This window comes from Miniopterus natalensis, chromosome 7 (assembly GCF_054644295.1).
Source record: "Miniopterus natalensis isolate mMinNat1 chromosome 7, mMinNat1.hap1, whole genome shotgun sequence".
Classification (NCBI taxonomy): Eukaryota; Metazoa; Chordata; class Mammalia; order Chiroptera; family Miniopteridae; genus Miniopterus; species Miniopterus natalensis.
In genome coordinates, this window is record NC_142087.1 from 31738792 (window position 1) to 31757919 (window position 19128).

At 38.9% G+C, this 19128-nt stretch overlaps 1 protein-coding gene across 1 annotated transcript in view; it reads right to left on the bottom strand.

The window, feature by feature from the left end:
* Positions 1–19128, bottom strand: part of RTTN (rotatin) — an 84675-nt gene that overhangs the window by 52523 nt on the left and 13024 nt on the right. The window contains exons 9-15 of the mRNA XM_087818902.1: positions 17895–18010; positions 10804–10974; positions 7076–7288; positions 5731–5843; positions 4005–4131; positions 1392–1517; positions 782–898 (exon numbers count right to left, since the gene is read on the bottom strand). Of these exons, the coding sequence (XP_087675028.1) occupies positions 782–898; positions 1392–1517; positions 4005–4131; positions 5731–5843; positions 7076–7288; positions 10804–10974; positions 17895–18010 (983 nt within the window). The remainder of the gene's footprint in view (positions 1–781; positions 899–1391; positions 1518–4004; positions 4132–5730; positions 5844–7075; positions 7289–10803; positions 10975–17894; positions 18011–19128) is intronic.

Here is a 19128-nt window from a genome sequence, read left to right on the forward strand (position 1 = left end):
GTCAGGCAACTCATAAATTTCTTTCAATGCAGCTGAAAAGTCACTTTTCAAATAACCTACAGGAGGTAAGAAGCCTGCCTGCAATTGGATTTGACAATACTGGAGACCTGTGAGAAAACACACCAGCCCACTGGATGCCTGCTAGCTTTGCTGTGTCCCGGGTTCTAGTAGATGGGGCCCCCCAGGTCTGCAGACCTGTCCCCACTGGACACAGGTGCAGTGTGGCACGCACACCTGCATGGAACCCAACCGAGTGAGCCTCACAGCCCAGGGCCCCGGCGCCTGTTCTACAAGACTATTCCCATGAGGGTGTTGCCCACCTGTACCTTCTCCTCCAAGGAGAGCAGGGGCCTGAACTTCCCTCACTCCTTTACCGCCCTCAAGGACTGCTAAAAACACTGTTTCCAGAGTTCATTAACCAAAGGAAAACTCTAGTTACATATGTGCGTGGAAATCATTCATGCAACAAGTTTAGTTAAGGAAAGTCTGCTTAAAGGCAGTTAGCTTTGCCCAAAAGCCTTCACATAGGCTGATTCTATTTCTCCCGTCACTGCTAAGTGCCAGCACCCCACTCTAAACATCCTGCCCAGCTACACAGGTGAACATCAGTGAGCTGTCCTGGCTCCTCTACCAGAAACAAAACAGCCGCCACTTCCTGTGCACGCGTCCACGGCCTGCGCGGCCTGTCTTCATTTATCTCACATGACAGTCCCACCTGGTGCACGAGTTTCAGTCTGTCATACTCAAAGATAAACGGGATCGGAAACGGACGCACATGTACCTGCAGCACTGGGATGACGGGACACAGGGACTCGATAAACCTGCTCCAGGTCAGAGCAGTCATCATCAACCGTCCCTGCAGCAGGTACAGCAGGATGGCCTTGGCAGCAGCGCTCACCTGCCCAACAACACAGACAAGATACTCAAAAATTAGGAGGCCTGAGGCGCCGGACGCCCTTGGAACACTGATAAAATCTGAAAGATGCTCTGAGTAACACCTCATCCCTCAAGTGTCCCCACTTCTGCAGCATCACCTTACACTGTGCTCTCAGCCAGTCTTTCCCCTCAGGCTTTCCTTTACCCTTAGGACATATTCCTCCACTGAGTAAGTGTCCCTCGATCAAACAACCTGCTAACTAGAACTACTGTATCGTTCTCTATGTCTTACATGAAAAGCATAAGTCAACAGCTTCATCTGTTCTGTATTTTGATTCTCACATTTTCTTCAGCATTTGTTTTTATTTAAACAAACAACTTGACTGGACTCATACATCAAAGACAAGTTTCTTTCGTTTCTCATCATACTCCCCAGTCATCTTAGGGTATTACCGTGAGTTAGCTGAGTGCTTAAAGAATTACAGTTTCTTGCACTTACCTGTAACATGCCATACCTCATTTCTGGGCTCCTGAATGCCAAACGCAGAGATTTCGTACAGGACTTTTGGGTGGAGTAGAAAATGAATTCCACTGCAGAGTGAGGACACCGGCTTAGTGACATTATGGACACCTAGACATTCCTGTAAAATACAACAAAGGGTTTTTAAAAATTAGTGACACTGACTTTTCAAAAGGATCCCTCTTTCTTCTGTTTAAGATTCAATTCCAAAACTCATCTTCACACTTCCCCGAAACTTCTGCCTCAGGAGGATGGAAGACACTCTCGCCCAAGTGTCGGAGTCTGCATGAAAAATTACATACCTTCTGCCAACAAGCAGCCTTGATAAATTAACAAACTGCTGAGGCAACCAAATCTCTTACATTGTTCATAATGATAGACATAAAGAAAATAAATAATAAACTATATATCCAAAAGAATTAAAGCAGAAACTGAAACAGATATTTGTACACTGATGTTCACAGAAGCACTGGTTGCAACAGCTAAAGAGGGAACTCACCCAAACGTCCATCAACAGAGGAACGGATACACAAAATGTGGTACATACAAACAACAGAATATTATGCAGCCTTAAAAAGGAATGCAGTTCTGATCTATGTTATAACATGAATGAACCTTGAAGATACTATGCTAACTGAAATAAACCAGATACACACAAAATACATGATTCCGCTAATATAAGGCACCTAGAATAGTCAAATTCCGATAGAAAGTAGAATGGTGGTTGTGAGGACATGAGGAGAGGGGAAATGAGGACTTACTGTTTAACGGGGACAGAGTTCCAATTTGGGAAAAGGAGTTATGTTCAGGAGATGAAGAATGCTGATGGTTGCACAACAATGTGGGTGTACTTACTGCCACTTAACGGTACACTTAAATTAATATGGTAAATTTTATGTTATGTACATTTTACCACAATTTTTAGAAAGCAAATCAGACATAGCTAAAGAAATAAATAATGTACTGAATGACAGCACTGAAGAATTCCATCCAAATAAAACAAAAAGAGATATGGAAAAACATAAAACAGGGTTTAAAAGACACAAAGGGTAAAATAAGAAGGTCTAACATAGACCATAACATAACATGAGCATTCCACTTGGAGAGAATAGCAAGGCTAAGAGAAATAATAATGACTGAGAATTGCCAAGAAATGAGGGCAGACATGAGTTTTCTGATCCAAGAGTGCTCAACGAGGTAAGTTTAAAAAATGTATACAAAGACACATTGTAATGAGATAAGAAAAAAATCGTGAAACCAACTAGAGAAAAAAATACAAAGCAATTATACTAACTGATAGCAGACTTCTCAACAATGACAACAAGGACAAAGCAGTATCACAAAGAGCAAAAGAAAAACAGCAGTCAACCCATAATTCTATACCTTGCTAAACATCATTCAAGATAAGGTTAATAAACTATCAGTCAAACGTAAGGTAAAGCCAAGATGTTTTCAAACATATGTACCACTAGTCATAGACTGTCATTGAAGATACTGAAAAACTTATTTCAGTAAAAAGTAGACTGAACCTAAATATTTATCAATAAAATAAAGAATATTCAAACTAAAGAGCAGTTAAAATAAATGAACCAGGTAGATCTCAAATCCTATTACATGAAAGAAATAGGCAACAAAAACATATGTACAATATAAAACAATAATATATAGTATTTTTTTTAATACTCTTTTAATTATTGATTTGAGAGAGGGGAAGGAAGAGGGAGAGACAGACACATCAATGATGAGAGAGTCATTGATCTGCTGCCTCCTGCATGCCCCCTACTGGGAATGGAGCCCTCAATCCGGGCATGTGCCCTGACTGGGAATCAAACTAAATCGCCTGGATCAGAGACTGATGCTCAACCTCTGAGCCATGCCGGCCAGGCAATAGACAGTATTTTTAAAGACATACATATATAGTAAAAATATATAAAACAATGGATGGGAAGGAAAAACACCAACTTTATAAATGTGGTTATCCTGGTTCAAGAAGGAAGGGGGAAGAGAAAGGAAAGAAGCTTCTGTTGTAACTGCAACAGTTTTATTTCTCTGAATAAAAAAGAATCAGAAGTAAAAACAGCAAAATGTAAACATCTATTATATATAGATAGTACATACAAGTGTTAAATAAAGGAGGACATTTTCAAGAGTACAGAGAAGCATATATTTTTCAACATTGAATAGTTAATACTCTATGCACTATTCTATGCTGAATTATTTTATAATTTAAAAACACAGAAAACAAGTATGTTTTAAAAGAAAAATATTACTAAGAAAACAGACCTGAAACTACACAATTTAAGCCATAACCTAAAACTTTTCCTGAGCATAAAGATCACGTTTAAATACCTGGTACTTTTCCTTAAAATTTTCCATCACTAAATAACACAATATAAATGTAATTCTTACTAAAACCTCTAATAAAGCAATTCAATTGCTAGACTTACTCAGTTAAAGTAATTTAACAGTACAAATTTCTTAGGTTTGACTAATAATTGCCACTATTTTTATGGCAATAGTTCTTCCATCTCATCCAAAATGTCAAGTTATTTAATCTTAGAGTTATAAGAGGAAAACCCACTGTTAGTTCATAAAACAGAAAACGCACCTTAACAATTTCCAGACAGCAGTGGTAAGTTTCAACTTTCACCTGTAGTAATGGGTGAGACAACATCCGCAGAAACACCTTCTGACTTTCCCCTTGCAGTAATGGACTAGCCTGTGCTGATTTCCAGCTAGTAAAAAGATAAAACATGCACAACATCTAAGGCAAGGAAACTACCAAACAAAAGAAGTTGAAAAGCACTATGGAAGGAATTTCTTCCTATTCCAATTCCTCTAACGGGGATCATATTTAACTAATCCAATACTAGCATTTGCCCAAGGACACACGTGACTCAAGGCAGGGAATGTTCTCTCAAAGAATACTAACACCCAAAATGGCTTTAAAAACCTATACTTGGAATGTCAATTGGTACAACCATCATGGAAAACATATGGAGGTCACTCAAAAAATTAAAAATAGAACTGCCATGGATCTAGCAATCCCACCTTTGGATACAGATCCAAAGAAAATTAAATCAATGTCTTGAAGAGAGATCTGTACACACATGTTCATTCCAGCATTACTCACAATAGTCAATATATGGGAACAACCCAAGTGTCCACTAGTCGATGAATGAATAAAGAAAATACGGTGTGTGTAAATATATATATATATACACAATAAAATATTATTCAGCTTTAAAAAAAGAAGGAAGCCTGGGGGCGGGGCTCAGCAGTTGAGTGTCGACTCAGGAACCAAGTGGTCACAGTTGGATTCCCAGTCGGGGCCCACGCCTCGGCTGTGGGCTCGCTCCCCGGCGGGGGGCGTGCAGGAGGCAGTGGTTGATGATGCTCCTCCCTCATCACTGATGTTTCTCTCTATAAACTCTTCTCCCTTCCTCTCTCTAAAAACCAATAAACATGTTAAAAAAAAAAAAGAAGGAACTCCTCCCATTTGTTATACTGCAACAAGTGAAATAAGCCAGACCCAGAAAGATAAAGATAGGTGACCTCACTGGCATGGGGGTCTAAAATGACCAATCCAGAGAGGCAGAAAGCAGGATGTAACTTCCTGGGGAAGGGAACGGGGAGATGGTGGCCGAAACTGCAAAGTCTCAGCTACGCAGGAGGAGCAAGTTCTCGGATCTAATGGACAGCATGGTGACTGCAGTTAATGATCCTGCTGTAGACTTGATGTTTGTTAATAGAGAGGATCTTAAATGGCACCAGAACAAAATGGTAATTTTGTGAGGTGACAAATAAATGATAAAAACCCACATTTAATTGATATTTCACACCATGGAATTTGCTCTTTCCAACAATAATGAAAATGCTAAATTCTAATAAGAATCTGCTCCGATGTCCCTCAAATAAATTAACCAATGTGTGATGCCTTCCAAAAATCCATGAGCAAAAGGTAGAAAGTAATAAAACTTATGGGGGGAAAAACCACTCAATTTAAGTTATTAAAATTTTAAAGATAAATAAGTAAGTAAACAAATATGGCTGACTACCTGGTTTGAATAGGTACCAAAACAAATGTATAAAATGCAAGGATAATTCACTTTGCATCATGACATTTTAAAAGTTTACTCTTGGATAAAACAGTCAACTGTCCTAATGCAGCTGTACATATATGTTTAAAGGTCAGACACACATAAAAGCAATTTAAACTTAAAAAATAGAAATAACAAGATTTAAGACCAATTTCATCTTCATTGCTTCTAATTTCTCTCTCACACATACACACACATCCTATAACATAATTATATTAAGAAAGAAAATATTACATCTTTGAACAGAGGCAGATGATTTCCTTGATGAGGGGGGAATGCTGATGATAGGAAAAGCTACGCAAGGCGTGGTCTGCCAGCTCCACTAGTTCTAAAAGATTCTTCTCTTCCTAAAAAGAAAAATCAGAACAAAACAGCAAATGTCAAGTTCATGTACAACAAAAGTCTCCACAGCTAACTAAGCAGCTTTAATAAAATTAAGAGTATTCAGAGGCCCTGAGATTGCTCACATTTTCTTAAGTCCATTTTTTCAACAAGCACCTAAAAATGTCATTCCAGGAGGAAACGTGGGAGAATCCCTATCGAATGCCACACGAGGCCGTCTATTATTTACCTCTGGGCAGGCTTAAACTTACAAGCGCGTGGCCAGGTCCACTGACTACTTGTTTGTAGCCCTATCACCCTACTAACTGTGGCTCAAGGCAGGACTTGTATCCTTAGGATCCACCTCCCGCTTCTAACATCCTGACAGGTTCTGAGAACATGAGGACAACCAATACATGTGTGGTTGACTGACAATGCGGAAAGCCACACAAATAATTCAACTTAAAGACAATTCAAAATTCTACCTAGAGGAAACAAGAAGCCAATGGCATCAAGATATGGCAAAAAGAAAAGAGAGGAAAAAAACAATAGTGGATAAACAAAGAAAAATTAGAAATACAAGCTTCTGACAGACTCCACTGCTAGGAACAACAACAACAAAAATTTGTCCCAATTTTTTCAAGATCTTTAGGATCTGATTTAGTATTTTCAGACAATAAGCTATTATTGCAGTCAACGTCTACTTTAAGACGCATTAACTCTTTCACTGATAACACACTAAAGAACATCCTACTAGTATCTCTAAAAGGTATAGGAACAATACATAATTATTGCTATAACAATGCGCCTAAGGGCATCCTATGCCTTCCAATCTAGTTCATGATTTTATTTAACAGCCATATCAGGCTCTCTGTGTGGAAATAAGAGTCTAAAATATTAAAGAAAAGTGTCTACAAGCAAGCACTAAAATGGCCCTGAGAATCCTGCTTACGTCATGTTACTCTTCGTACACAGAACACTGCTTCAAAGATAACTCACTGTTAAATACAAAGACACTAAGAATAATTACTGATTTTTTAATACCACTGGTTTCATGAATATACACCATTCATAGTAATCTAAACTTTTATTTTTATACAAGTCATATCCTAACTTTACTCTAACTGACCCACTAAGTAATAGTATATCCTATTTATAACAATTCAAATTATATGTCCCTCAATTTGAAAAGTATAGGTTACACTTTCTAAATATTTCATCAAAGAAATTTAAAAGGGATATTAATAAAGCTGTCTACCTCCTTCGCAACGTCAGACAGGAAGTTACAGGTGCACTCAATGGAATAGACGGCCTCTGCAGCTTGTTTATAAAGACTGTAGTTTTCAGAGCTCAGCTGTTCCAAGTAGGCCACAGCAGCTTCATGAATGTTTGGATATTCCAAAGAAAGAGGCAGGTCCAGGCAAACTAGAAATAATGCTGCTGACATAGACTCTGGTAGAAAGTGGCTTGCCTGGATAAATTGAAAAAAAGATTAATTAAAAAAACATGTTAGATAAACATGGTAAACTATAAATAGAGTTCAACTTTCCTTTTCAATAATTCTCTATCTCAAAGCCTATGCTTTTCTAAAGAAAACTATTCCCTAAAACACCCATCTATGTGTGTGGCTTCAATCAATACCACCTTTCTCTGCCCAGAGTATCTTAAGTCCAAACCTTACCTCTCCCTTCAAGCCTGGGTGACAGGGTGCCTCCTTCTTCCGTATCCCGACGCCAAGAACCACTCCCTCTAGCCTGCGCCTTGTTTCTACCTCTGCCACCGAACTGAAGGCATGAGGCCTCTTTCGCTACGTATTCTGCACAGGTGCACACAAATCACCAAACACAATGAACTCCTGAGGACACTTCCCCATCACAGCTGAGCACACACCCCAGGGCCCAGGAAGCACATGCTGCTCTCAGTAACACTAAGTCAAGTACAACTAAAGACTGATTTGAACAGAAATTGGTTTTGATTTGGTTTTATTTGTATTTTAAAGGGGAACTTCAATATATTTAAAATAGTTCTAGGACTCTCACAGAAGACTGATCCTTAATTAGCATAAAGTCAGCAGGCACAAATGAAGTATTATGTGTTTTATAACCTTAAATCAAGTGACTTAAACTGAAAGAACTGTGTCTTTCAACAATTCCATCTTCGTGACAGGATTCTCTGCATCAACTAAGAAAATAAAACGGATTAAAATTTGACACTCAGAGAACATCGCCGGGCAGAGCTTGCCGCTCTGGCTGCTCGCTGTCTTTATTAAGAAAGGCTTGACTGTGACTTATTCCACAGATAACTACTTAAAGGTAATCATTAACTGCGTGAAAGTCTAAGAGCTGAATAAGCTAAGCAATGCTTTTAAATCAAAGTTGCCAAGTAAATATCAGAAACTATAGGAATCAAATGTTTAGGTTACTAAGGATGAAAATGAAACGCAACTATTAAGACAGCAGCTATTAGAAAGTCAAGCGAAATTTCATTATTCTGTGACGAACTCTCCTAGTGGGAAAGACAGCAACTAAATTACCTGATCGCCTATTATTAGCTTGCTCAGAAAAGACTCACGGGGCCCTGCTGCATGGCAGACAGCACTGCAGGTCTGCGGACATGGCAGGAAGCAGAACGGAGCCTCTGACCTCGTGAAGCCAACGCTCACGAGGGAGCAAAGAGAAGGAAGCAGAGAGCGAACCGGCAACTTCCTAGGACATCCAGTGTGGTTGGGAATGCTGAGAAATTTAAAAACGGGATGGGAAAGGTGAGAGGAACAGAGGTGACGAGGGACAGGATCGGGGAGGCCTCTCTGATATGGTGACACTGAAGGAGAGACCTGGAGGAGTCAGGAGCCACAGGGATGTCGGAGGGAACCACAAGCACCAAGGCTCAGAGACAGGATGTGGCAGCAAGGAGGCCAGTGGGCCTAGAGCTGAGGGGGTCAGTGCAGGCAGGGGTGGCCAGTGAGGTAAGCTTCATGTCACACGTGTTGGGGAAAGGGGTGTAGTATTGTTGTCTCTGAACCTGCTGCTCAGAGCAGCCATGGATTAGCTGAGGGCTCCTGAGAAATGCTGACCCTCGGGCCCTACCCCTGACCTAGGGATCAGAATGTGGGAGGTCTGATTAATAAGAGCTCCAGGTGACCTGGCCGCACGTCCACTGTGAGAAGCAGGGCTCTGATCCATCAGCTTTACCAGATCGTTCACTTGTACAGACCTCTCTGGAAGTCACGGCCCTGAGGTCGGCATACACTCTTCCTGGCCCTCCGCCGGCTTGTTAGCTGAGTCTCAGGGTTCCTGGGATGCTCTGCATCCTGCCACCAGCACAGAGCCAGTAATTCACCTGATTTCCCAGATGTTTTCCCCAAATAAAGTTACTTTCATTTGTTTTACCAACCTGATTTAACTAATCACAACATTTTTAGTATCACCAATGTAGCACTGTAACATGTACACAGGTATTCTCCAAATTCACTTAAAATCCACAATTACCAATGTTAAAAAGACCTTCCACATCACCTTGTAAAACTTTCAAATTTGAGAAATCGCTCCATAGATTCCTATTACCATTTTCCAACATCCAAATTACAAATCTAAGGAGTACGAAATCAAATATTTAAAAACCAGTTTCACGGCAGAAAGTTTCAGAGTCCAAATTCTACTTCGATTTCTGGTGGGCTAGCAACAGGCAGAGGGCAGCACAGCCTCGTGTTTACATAAACTAGAGGAGAAATCTAACAACAATGCAACTGCATTTTTGTCTAGACCTCGTTTTAAAATTCTTAATCAAAGCAATTATAACTATCTGTAAATCAATACTTAGAGTAAATACAATCTCCTCAGTGACCTTATTAACTGTTTCAATGAACTTCCAAGTTATAGATTTAAACGAGCTACCAAAAATTACAGGCATTGATTTGGCTTCAAAAACAAATAAATAAAAAATAACTACCTGCAGAAAACTGGAGAATTGGTTTTACAGTTTTCTAACACTAAAGCAAGTCAAAATAAAACAAATTACTGATTTCTATATTAACTGATTCCTGCAAAAATAAGCACATAGATGAAAAAAAAATCTACAATCAAAACAGCAATAAATAAGCTATAGGATACAACTGATAATTAAGTTTTCCATCAAAACTTCAACCTCTGGATAGATCATTTGTAACACTTAACAAGTTATTGCAGCACTACTAAGTTTTCAGTTATAGCATTATATAAAGTGAGACACATTTTAAATGCAACTGCAGTCTTATGACTAGAACTCAATTTATAATACTTATGCTGTGAAAAATTAGCACTCCTTAAAGGCAAAAAATTCTTCAGAAACATAACTAATGGCTAAAAGTTAAAAATTAAAACCAAAAAAAAAAAAAAATTTTAAACCAACAGAAATGGTGTTATTTTCCCCAAAGCATATAGTGGAACAGTATTTTGCAATAAAAATTAACAAGCAACTGCTATAAGCAGTCATAGTGATGCATCTTAAAAAAAAATACTGAATACAAACTTTCTAGTTCCATTAGTATAAGGTTTAAAAACAGACAAGCTCATCTATGGCAACAGAGGTCAGAAAGGAGGAGCTTGGCCTGGGGAGGAGGGTGGGGGGTTGGATGGGAAGGGGCCTTTGAAATGCTAGTTCATGTTCTAGTTCATGTTCTAGGGGGTGTCACTTTTTAAACACTATACATTCACTTAGTAAAAATACCCTGAACTATGTACCTATTTAAACATAGGTCATACCATAATTTTTTAAAGTTCCTTAAAAAAAACTTTACAGAATTAATATTTTTCCCTATCAAATGATTTGTCAACAATGTCAGCCATTCGGCCAGTTGCACATTTCCAGTACAATCGCTGCAGTCTGCGGGCTGATCAGAAGGGCCTGACGACGCACATCTGGAACGCAGAGAGCCGCGAGGGAGCAACCCGCCTGCTTCTCCTTTCCCACCGCCTCACCTTTCCCACCTCACCTTTCCCACCACCTCACCTTTTCCACCGGGAGCAGCGTCTGCAGCAGCCGGGCCGCAAACAGCGAGAGGCTGACGAAGGCCATTCTGCGGAGCCCGCGCGTGGCCTCAGCGTGCTCTGCCCCCACGTGGCTCTGATGGAAGCACAGTGTCTCTCCCAGGGACCCCAGCACCACCAGCAGCCTCTCCTTCTACAAACATTTAAACAGAAATAGGAACACCGCCAATGTGGGGGCCAGTAGGCAAATGTCATGGAGAACAACTTAAAATACTATCATTAAATAACAAAAACAAACCATTCCTCTCTACAAGAAGAGGCACGTACCTGATCAAAATAAAAGGGTAAGCACACCTAAATTTTTAAAAAACTAACAGTCTTTAAGCATTTAATCTGATGACTTCTATAATGAATAAAAATAAATGATATACAGAAGCTTAATGAACCATAGATGTCTCCTAGTTTCCTGTGCTCATTGTTCCAATTCTGAACATCCGCAGGTACATGCCTGATCGAGTGGTTATTAGGCTTAGTGTATGCTACACACAGTGGTTGGAATAATGGGAAAAACACATTAGTACAAGACATGATCCTTGCCCTCCAAATGATCCCAAAATTACTACAGAAATGAAACGGGAAGTCAAATAATTAAAAAGCAATTAAATATCCAACTGTATGAGCTCTCTTCAAGTAATAAGGTTGTTTAAGGGAAAATGTTCTGCCATCATCTATTTCTAGATAACACACCACTTAAAAAGAGGTTACATCTTTTTAATGGAAAGGCATACATAAAATACAAAAAGAAATGCAGAAGATTAATTTGCAAATCATGACAATATAGACCAATCGCGGCCTCGACATGGGACACACCCCCATAAGCAGGTATGAAGGGACAGCATCGATCAGATGCAGACACAGGGGACTAGCTTCTCAGTCCTACCTTCCACTGAGAATATCTGAAAATAACAATGGGACAGAACCTGTAAACTACGGGAAAAAACCTCCTGCATGCCAGACACTGCTTTATTCAAAGGTGAATACATGGAAATACAACTAAAAGGTATGAGCACTACAAAAATTACATCAGGATCGGAGCCACAGTGACGAACCACCTCACACCCGTTAGGATGGCAACTGTCAAAAATAATGGAAAATAATTTTGTGCACAAAATATTAAGAATTAAATGTGAAAAATTAACAAAAGTATATAAATAATTTAATAATTCAGAGAAAAAATTGGGTAAAGGGGGTCGTTTTCTGTTAATAAAATGAGTGACTGAGAGTCAAGACCCAACATGAATGGGTCTTGTGGTCTGAACAACACACAGTATCAGGCAAAACCAGTTATTGAAATGAAGATGGGTTTTATAGGCCTTCACTTGGTCTTTCTGAACCTAATTAATAAAATAGATATAAACTTTGAACATTGCAAATACAACTCCTCAAGTTTCCAAGGACACTGACAAAGACTAACCATTTACTTCATCGCAAAGAAAACTTCAACATATATTTAAGGCTATATTCTCTGATCCCAAGGTAATAAAAGTAAAAACAAAAATTTAAACCAAAAGGAGGGCAATGCTTACAAAACTGAAACAGAAACACTGAATAGCCGTTATATTAATATTAATAACTAGTGGTCTAGAGAAGACAACAGGGAAAGACAGTGGCAGTCTTACCATATTGGCTGGCGATTCTTCCCCGCAGTACTGCTCCATTAAAATAATACTTTATATTCCTACAACCTACCTCTGTTTGTCAAGATTAACTTTGACAATTTACAATTTAAATCAGTGAACATATTTACGACTTCAGGATTGTAGGGCTTTTACTAGAAGTTTATCTACTTGTGAAACTGTTTCAAATAACTGTGCTTATTCTAATGACAAATTGAGTGCTTCTCAAAATAGTATGAAAAGGAAGTACTATGTGAATTGGTCTTGTGAATTCCACTATTTCCAGCATTTCTTCTACGCTAAACAAAATTGTGGGGTTTTTTTAACTGTTTTAAGAAAAGAAAGGATTGAAAAACAGTAACTGGTCCACAGTTTTAATTCGTTTGGCTAAAAAATGTTTAAACGCCTGTGAAGTCGTTGATGGGGGGGCAGTTTTCAGAGGATATTCACAGCTTTTACAAAAGAAGGTAAAAGACTGTGGGTTCCGTAGAGCATCTGAAACAGCAACTGGCAGGGGATGTCCCCCACATGCTTCTAGCCTCACACCCTTCTCCCTCCCATGCTGCAGCCGATCACGGTAGCAAGTGCAGACCCCCTCCCCCAGGCTCTGCCCCACTGCAGGGCGGCTTACCTGCCTTCAGAATGACGCCACACACTCGGCACCATGGGGAAGGCAGAGCCTCAGCAAGCCCCAGCCTCTCGCATGGGCCACCTACCTCCCGTTTTAGGCTCCAGTAGCTCGCACTCGCCCATTGGCCCTACCCTTTGCCACCACACAGCACTACCCACTCCTTGTCCTGGTCATTCTCCTCCCTTGAAAGGGAAAAGAGCCGCCCTCCATTTGCTTAGCCAAGTCACAATCACACTCTAAGACTCGGTTCAATCATGATTTACAAGAAACCGTTCCTAAGATCCCAGGTTGGGAGTGTTTTCAAGGCATCCGTGGCGATAAAACATGATTAAAACAGAACTGACCTCAAGAAAGAACCTGCCTCCGTCTCCTCATCGAGAAGTGGGCATCTACCCTATAGGGCGTGAGGGTTAAATGGCCTCATAAACAATGTGTTTAAATAGTATCCGTCACACAGAAAGCAGGATACCTAACCTATCTGTCTTTAGCTATTACTCCTCTACACTTCCCTCCGTTTTGCTAGAGTCACAATATATGTACCCACGTCCCCCAGGAACGAAGGCTGCCACTCATTCATCCTGTCCTGCGGTGCCTAGTACGAAGCAATTAGAAATGTCCCGTGAACTAAGATAACTGTCTCCGACTGTGGCAACAGCAGGGAAGGCCAATGGAGTGAGATCCCATCCACCCGGTTACAAATCCAGCCTGTCCATCCTCCTGTGAGCCCTCACTGGGTAGGAAGCCCGCTCTCCGCCCTCTCAGCCACAAGATCTCCGACCAGCAAGTCTTCCCACAGGCCTGGGCATCTAAGTCACCAGCTCACCGAAGGTCAGGTGGGAATTTAGAAGCAGTGAGTCGTAGAGGAGAGAAAAGACTGCTTTCTGTGGCACTGACATGGCAGGAGTGACAGGGAAGGCAAACGTGAACAGAGCCCAGCCCCACAGTCGGAGTTAGATGGCAGGAGGTGAGGATGCCTTCTCCCTGAACCTAACTGACCACGTGAATTAGAAAACGGACTTGGTTCCACAGGGAAGTGAATCCGGGACGCGCAGGGCAGGTCAGCCCAACGTTTATACTGCTCACCAATGCATTTTTTAACAAAATATAACAATTTCAGTAAAAATATTTTTTTCTTTATTTACTTCAAGTGAAATAAAAAATATTCAATTAGGGAGGTTTCTTTTTGACTATGCGTAACACAAACTGAGGTATGGAGTCCCAGATGTGACTGCTATTAGCACTATTTGGAAAGATCTAGAGATCTGATTCGATACCCTCAGGTATTTAATTTCTGAATTTGGAAAGATCTAGAGATCTGATTCCATATCCTCAGATATTTAATTTCTGAATTGGTAACAACACATTTATTATTCTGTTCCTTTAATCACTCAACAAGAATGCTGCTCCTTTGTTTTTTAACTTGGCAAAAGTAGAAACATTACGGAATTCTACTTCATTGTTCCTTTTTATTAATATATAGCCAAAGTACTAAGATTTTTCCTGAGGCATTTACTCTTTTAAACAAGTAAGAGTAAACCAAATATAATTTCAAACAGTACTGTTTTATTTAACATTTATAACATACCAACTGGCACTTATAAACAGATTTAACCTTTAAAGTAAAAATAATTCATTGAATCATAAAAGATTAGCAGCCAAAAGTTAAAAGTGAACGAATAACTTTTACAGATGAATGTTCTGGCCAAGAGAATTTAATTTAAGAAGCAACTGATAAAACAGTTTTCACACTTCTAAGGGAAAACTCACTGTTGAAAACCTTCAGTATGTGAAAATCTTCTAAAAGTACTACAGAATAGTACGGTAACCTTCAGGATGAAAGAAAAACTAAGATTAAGAACTATCATCTCTATTTCATAGAAATTGAAGGTCCTGAACATACCAACTGTAAAATATTACATTTGTTTTTCTTTTCAAGAAATTTTTGTTCTTAAACATAAGTCTGGGTTTTTTACACATGAGTATTGGTACTAAGCAAACTCAGGATTTTGTTTGTTTTTTGTGTCCTAACCTCTATTCACAAGGACTTTAGGTGGCATATAAAGAAGTTTAATAAAACAGACAGACCTAGATCAGAACAACATAAAGAGAAAAAAACTTTGGTAACCATGAAAGTCAATATATATTTTTATGACTAACAAATTTTGCTTCCACTTCTCTGACAATGCGAGGAAAAAAAGAAAGGGCTAAGTTGCCAATTTACATTATAAGAAAAAATCGAACACCAATTCTTCAAGAAAAGCAAGCTTACTTGATAACTGAAAAATAAAAGATAAAAAAAACAAATGGTTTTGATATATTGGAATGTAAAAGGGATATGATTTATAATCACATGGAGACATACTCTGGTAGTTCACAGGCGTCTTAAATACTATGTTACAATACAGCATCCCTGAGGCTCTAGTGCATGTGTTCATTATTCATGCAAGATATCACTTAATCAAAATCTTTTTTCAAAAAAACAGTAATGCCTTATTTTCCAAAAATAGCTTCCCTACTGAAATACAAATAGCAAAGAACAGGCACCCAACAATAAAATGAACTAATAAATGCAACAATGTAGCTATACCTCAAAGTAATCAAACTAAAGGAAAAATGAGACCAAAACGCATACAAACAACAAGTACATTCATATAAAATTCTAAAAAATGCAAGCTAATCTATATCATGGTGTATCCATAGGCCGAAATGTACCGACAAACTTTAAGAAATATGTGCAACTTATTATATGTCAATTATACTTCAATAAAATCGTTAAAACTCACATCAGTATGTTCACACACATACATGAAAAAACGGTAAGAAACGTGCAAAATCTACATGAGGAAAACACTCCCAAAAGACAAAAATGTAGACGTGAAGAAATGGAAAAAGATACTGCACATTTCCCAAAGTGTAAAGAGAATCTTTCTAACTTTGATCCAAAATCCAGAACCAAGTTTTTGGTTTTTTTAAAGGAAAGAAACTGATAAGTCCAGCTACATAAAAATAAAATAAATAAATGAACAAAAGCTTTTGCATGCCCAAAAGTATCATTAGGAGAGTTTAAAAAAACAAAACAAAAAACTAATGGGAGGAAAATTGCAACTTGTTTCAGAAAGCCAATTTCTTTAATGTGTAAAGAGCTCTTAGAAATCAATAAAAGAACAAAAGAACAATCAATGAGCCCCAAAAAATGAATCAAGGTTTGGAAAGTTTACAGAAAAAGAAATGAAAATGGCTCTTAAAATTACAAAAAGAGCCAGGCCAGCATGGCCCAGTGGTTGAGCATCAACCTATAATCCAGGAGATCGTGGTTCAATTCCAGTCAGGGCACATGCCCGGGTTTCAGGCTCCATCCTCGGTGGGTGGGGGGCGGGGCACGCAGGAGGCAGCCAGTCAATGACTCTCTCATCATTGATGTTTCTCTCTCTCTCTCTCTCTCTCTCTCCCTCTCCCTTCCTCTCTCTGAAATCAATAAAGATATATTTTTTTTAATTACAAAAAGATATTCAACTTTACTATCAGAATGGCAAAAATCTGAGGTGACTATAAACCCTACTGCTGAGCCTGTAGGTTCAACCACATTCCAAGGAACTGCTGGTGAGTGACTAAAATGGCATTGCTACGTGGGATAATGTGACAGTATCTAAAATTAAGAATATTTACATTTTGATGCAGCAATCCCACTTGAAAAAATCTACCCTAGAGAACCTTTGTACAAGTATGAAATGACACATGCACAGTATCCATTTCACATAATTTGCAGCAGCAGTTATGTCCATCACCAGGAGACTGAGTGAACAGACATACCACAGAGCACCTGAAGCTTACAGAAAAGAGTGGCTGTGATCTCCACGTGCGAACTGAATATTCTCCACACCTGTTATTCCAGGCACACAGGAGGCATTTTTAAGTTGTAAAAACAGATGTAAAACTGTATATACTACTTTTTATGTAAGATGTGGGAGAGGAAATAACAATCTACATACTTACTTGCTTACATTTGCAAAAACTAAAATAAAAATGGAAAAAATAAACCAGAGAACACAATGGCAGGGAGACATCTCTGAGTTTGTTTTATGAAGACAAAACAAGCAGGAACAAATCTAAATGCATTTCGTGCTGGGAACAGAGAAAAGAATTCTTTCGAATGACTTTAAGGCACAGTATTCTGACTATATTCTTAGTGAGAGTTAGTCTAAGCAAAAATGAACTGCAGGGAAATCCTGAACGTTATTAGTTATGGGCCACAGTGATAGTAACTTTGCTATTATGAAATTATTTTCATATGCTGAAGATAAAGCTAATAAGAAATTATGCTGATACTATAAAAACTAAGACTTTCTATGAGCAACAGTACAAGCAAAAACACAGAGGCTAAAATCACAGCAATAGCAATCTGAACTCATGATGTTTTTTAAAATGCACATTTCCTAGTTCTATTACTAAAAGGAAAGAATGCTATCACAGTAACTAAAAGCAGTTCTAATGGCCTGTTCTGGTCTTAACAAAATCCCATTAAAAGAAACCAGAATCTCTGGAGAGGTGGCCTGTTCCAGACCATGCACAAAATAGGCCTGGGACATATTGTGTCTAAAAGGAAGAAAGCTTTCAAATACTAATGCAACAATGATACCAGCTTAAAATAAAATTAAATTAAAATAAAATAAAATAATAAAATAAAATAAAATATAAAATAAAATATAAAATAAAATAAAATAAATAAAATAAAATAAATAAAATAAAATAAAATAAAATAAAAATAAAATGCTCCTACCCTATCCCAAGGAAAGCATTGATTCTCACCATATCTATAGCAAAGAGGCTGCTGTCATCCCAGATATCTGCTGAAATTGCTTCACCAATAAGTATCAAATCCTCAGCAAGCAATTCCAGAACTCTCATTATCACCTGTGTGCTACCTAGGGAAACAACCGGGAGAGAGAGAGAAGAAATAGTTAACTTTCAGATCAACGCTGCTCACGCCTTGAGTGAGTCACGCCCACAAACTCCTGTTTCTCTTTTAATATTTCTTGTCTTTTTAGAACTGTTGAAAGAGATAAATAGAAAAGTCACAATCTACAACCACCAGGGAAGATCTGTGTTCTGAAACAACAACAAATGTGCTTGAAGCGGAATGAAGCTCAGGAAGACAGTAGCAGGAATGTAACTACAAGTGCTGTGAGACAGACTGAACTATGTTTCAAATTCAGAGACCATCCATGTCACACGTAACGTGTGACGAAGCATCACGTCAGCTTAGAAAACACATTCATTCTAAGAATTTCCTATTTAGTACCAGGAGGCTTAAGCCTCGTCATAAACTGTACTTCCCACACAGGAGCTGCCTGGGAAGCTGAGCTGAGACTGCAGCAACTGAAGTATAAATGTTTTGCTGGTGGTGTCTGAAGACACTTGGAGAAGTTCCATCTGAAACAGGCTCTCAAGCCTGTGCTCACCTTAACCTCTAAAAAAATTCCCAAAGGAAGTGTGCTATGGGAGCCATACCCCCAGCATAAGGTCCTTCTCCACAGAGACAGAGGGACAAAGGAACACCACCTCGCTCCACAATTCTCAGTGAGGGGGACACTCCATCAGACCTTCCTGTCCGCACACCAGCGGTCAAGTTCTAATGAATGAAAGTAAAACAACTACCTGGTAATAGGGTCTAGATGAACAGTTTCTTTAGAACAGATGGAGAAAGTTCTTTTAGACATCTCTAATGATACTGAACAATTATAAATGATGCCATAATTTCCACAAAAGAGCAAGAGAACATTTAGAAATTTTATTTACCAAGATACAGCTTTATAATTATCAATCTGACTTTCTACAGCAAATTAAGAAAAGGTTAAATGCAAACTCATTCCATCTGAAACTTCTTCTCAGCACCCCATGCAGACAAACATACATGCTCTATAACGCCAAGCTCTGGTTTCCCTTCCCCACATTATCGGCATGTGAACTCCTACGTATCCTAACTCCCAGGAGCAGAGGCACTCTGTCAGAAGTTAGGTGTAGTTCCTTCAGGATAAAATAA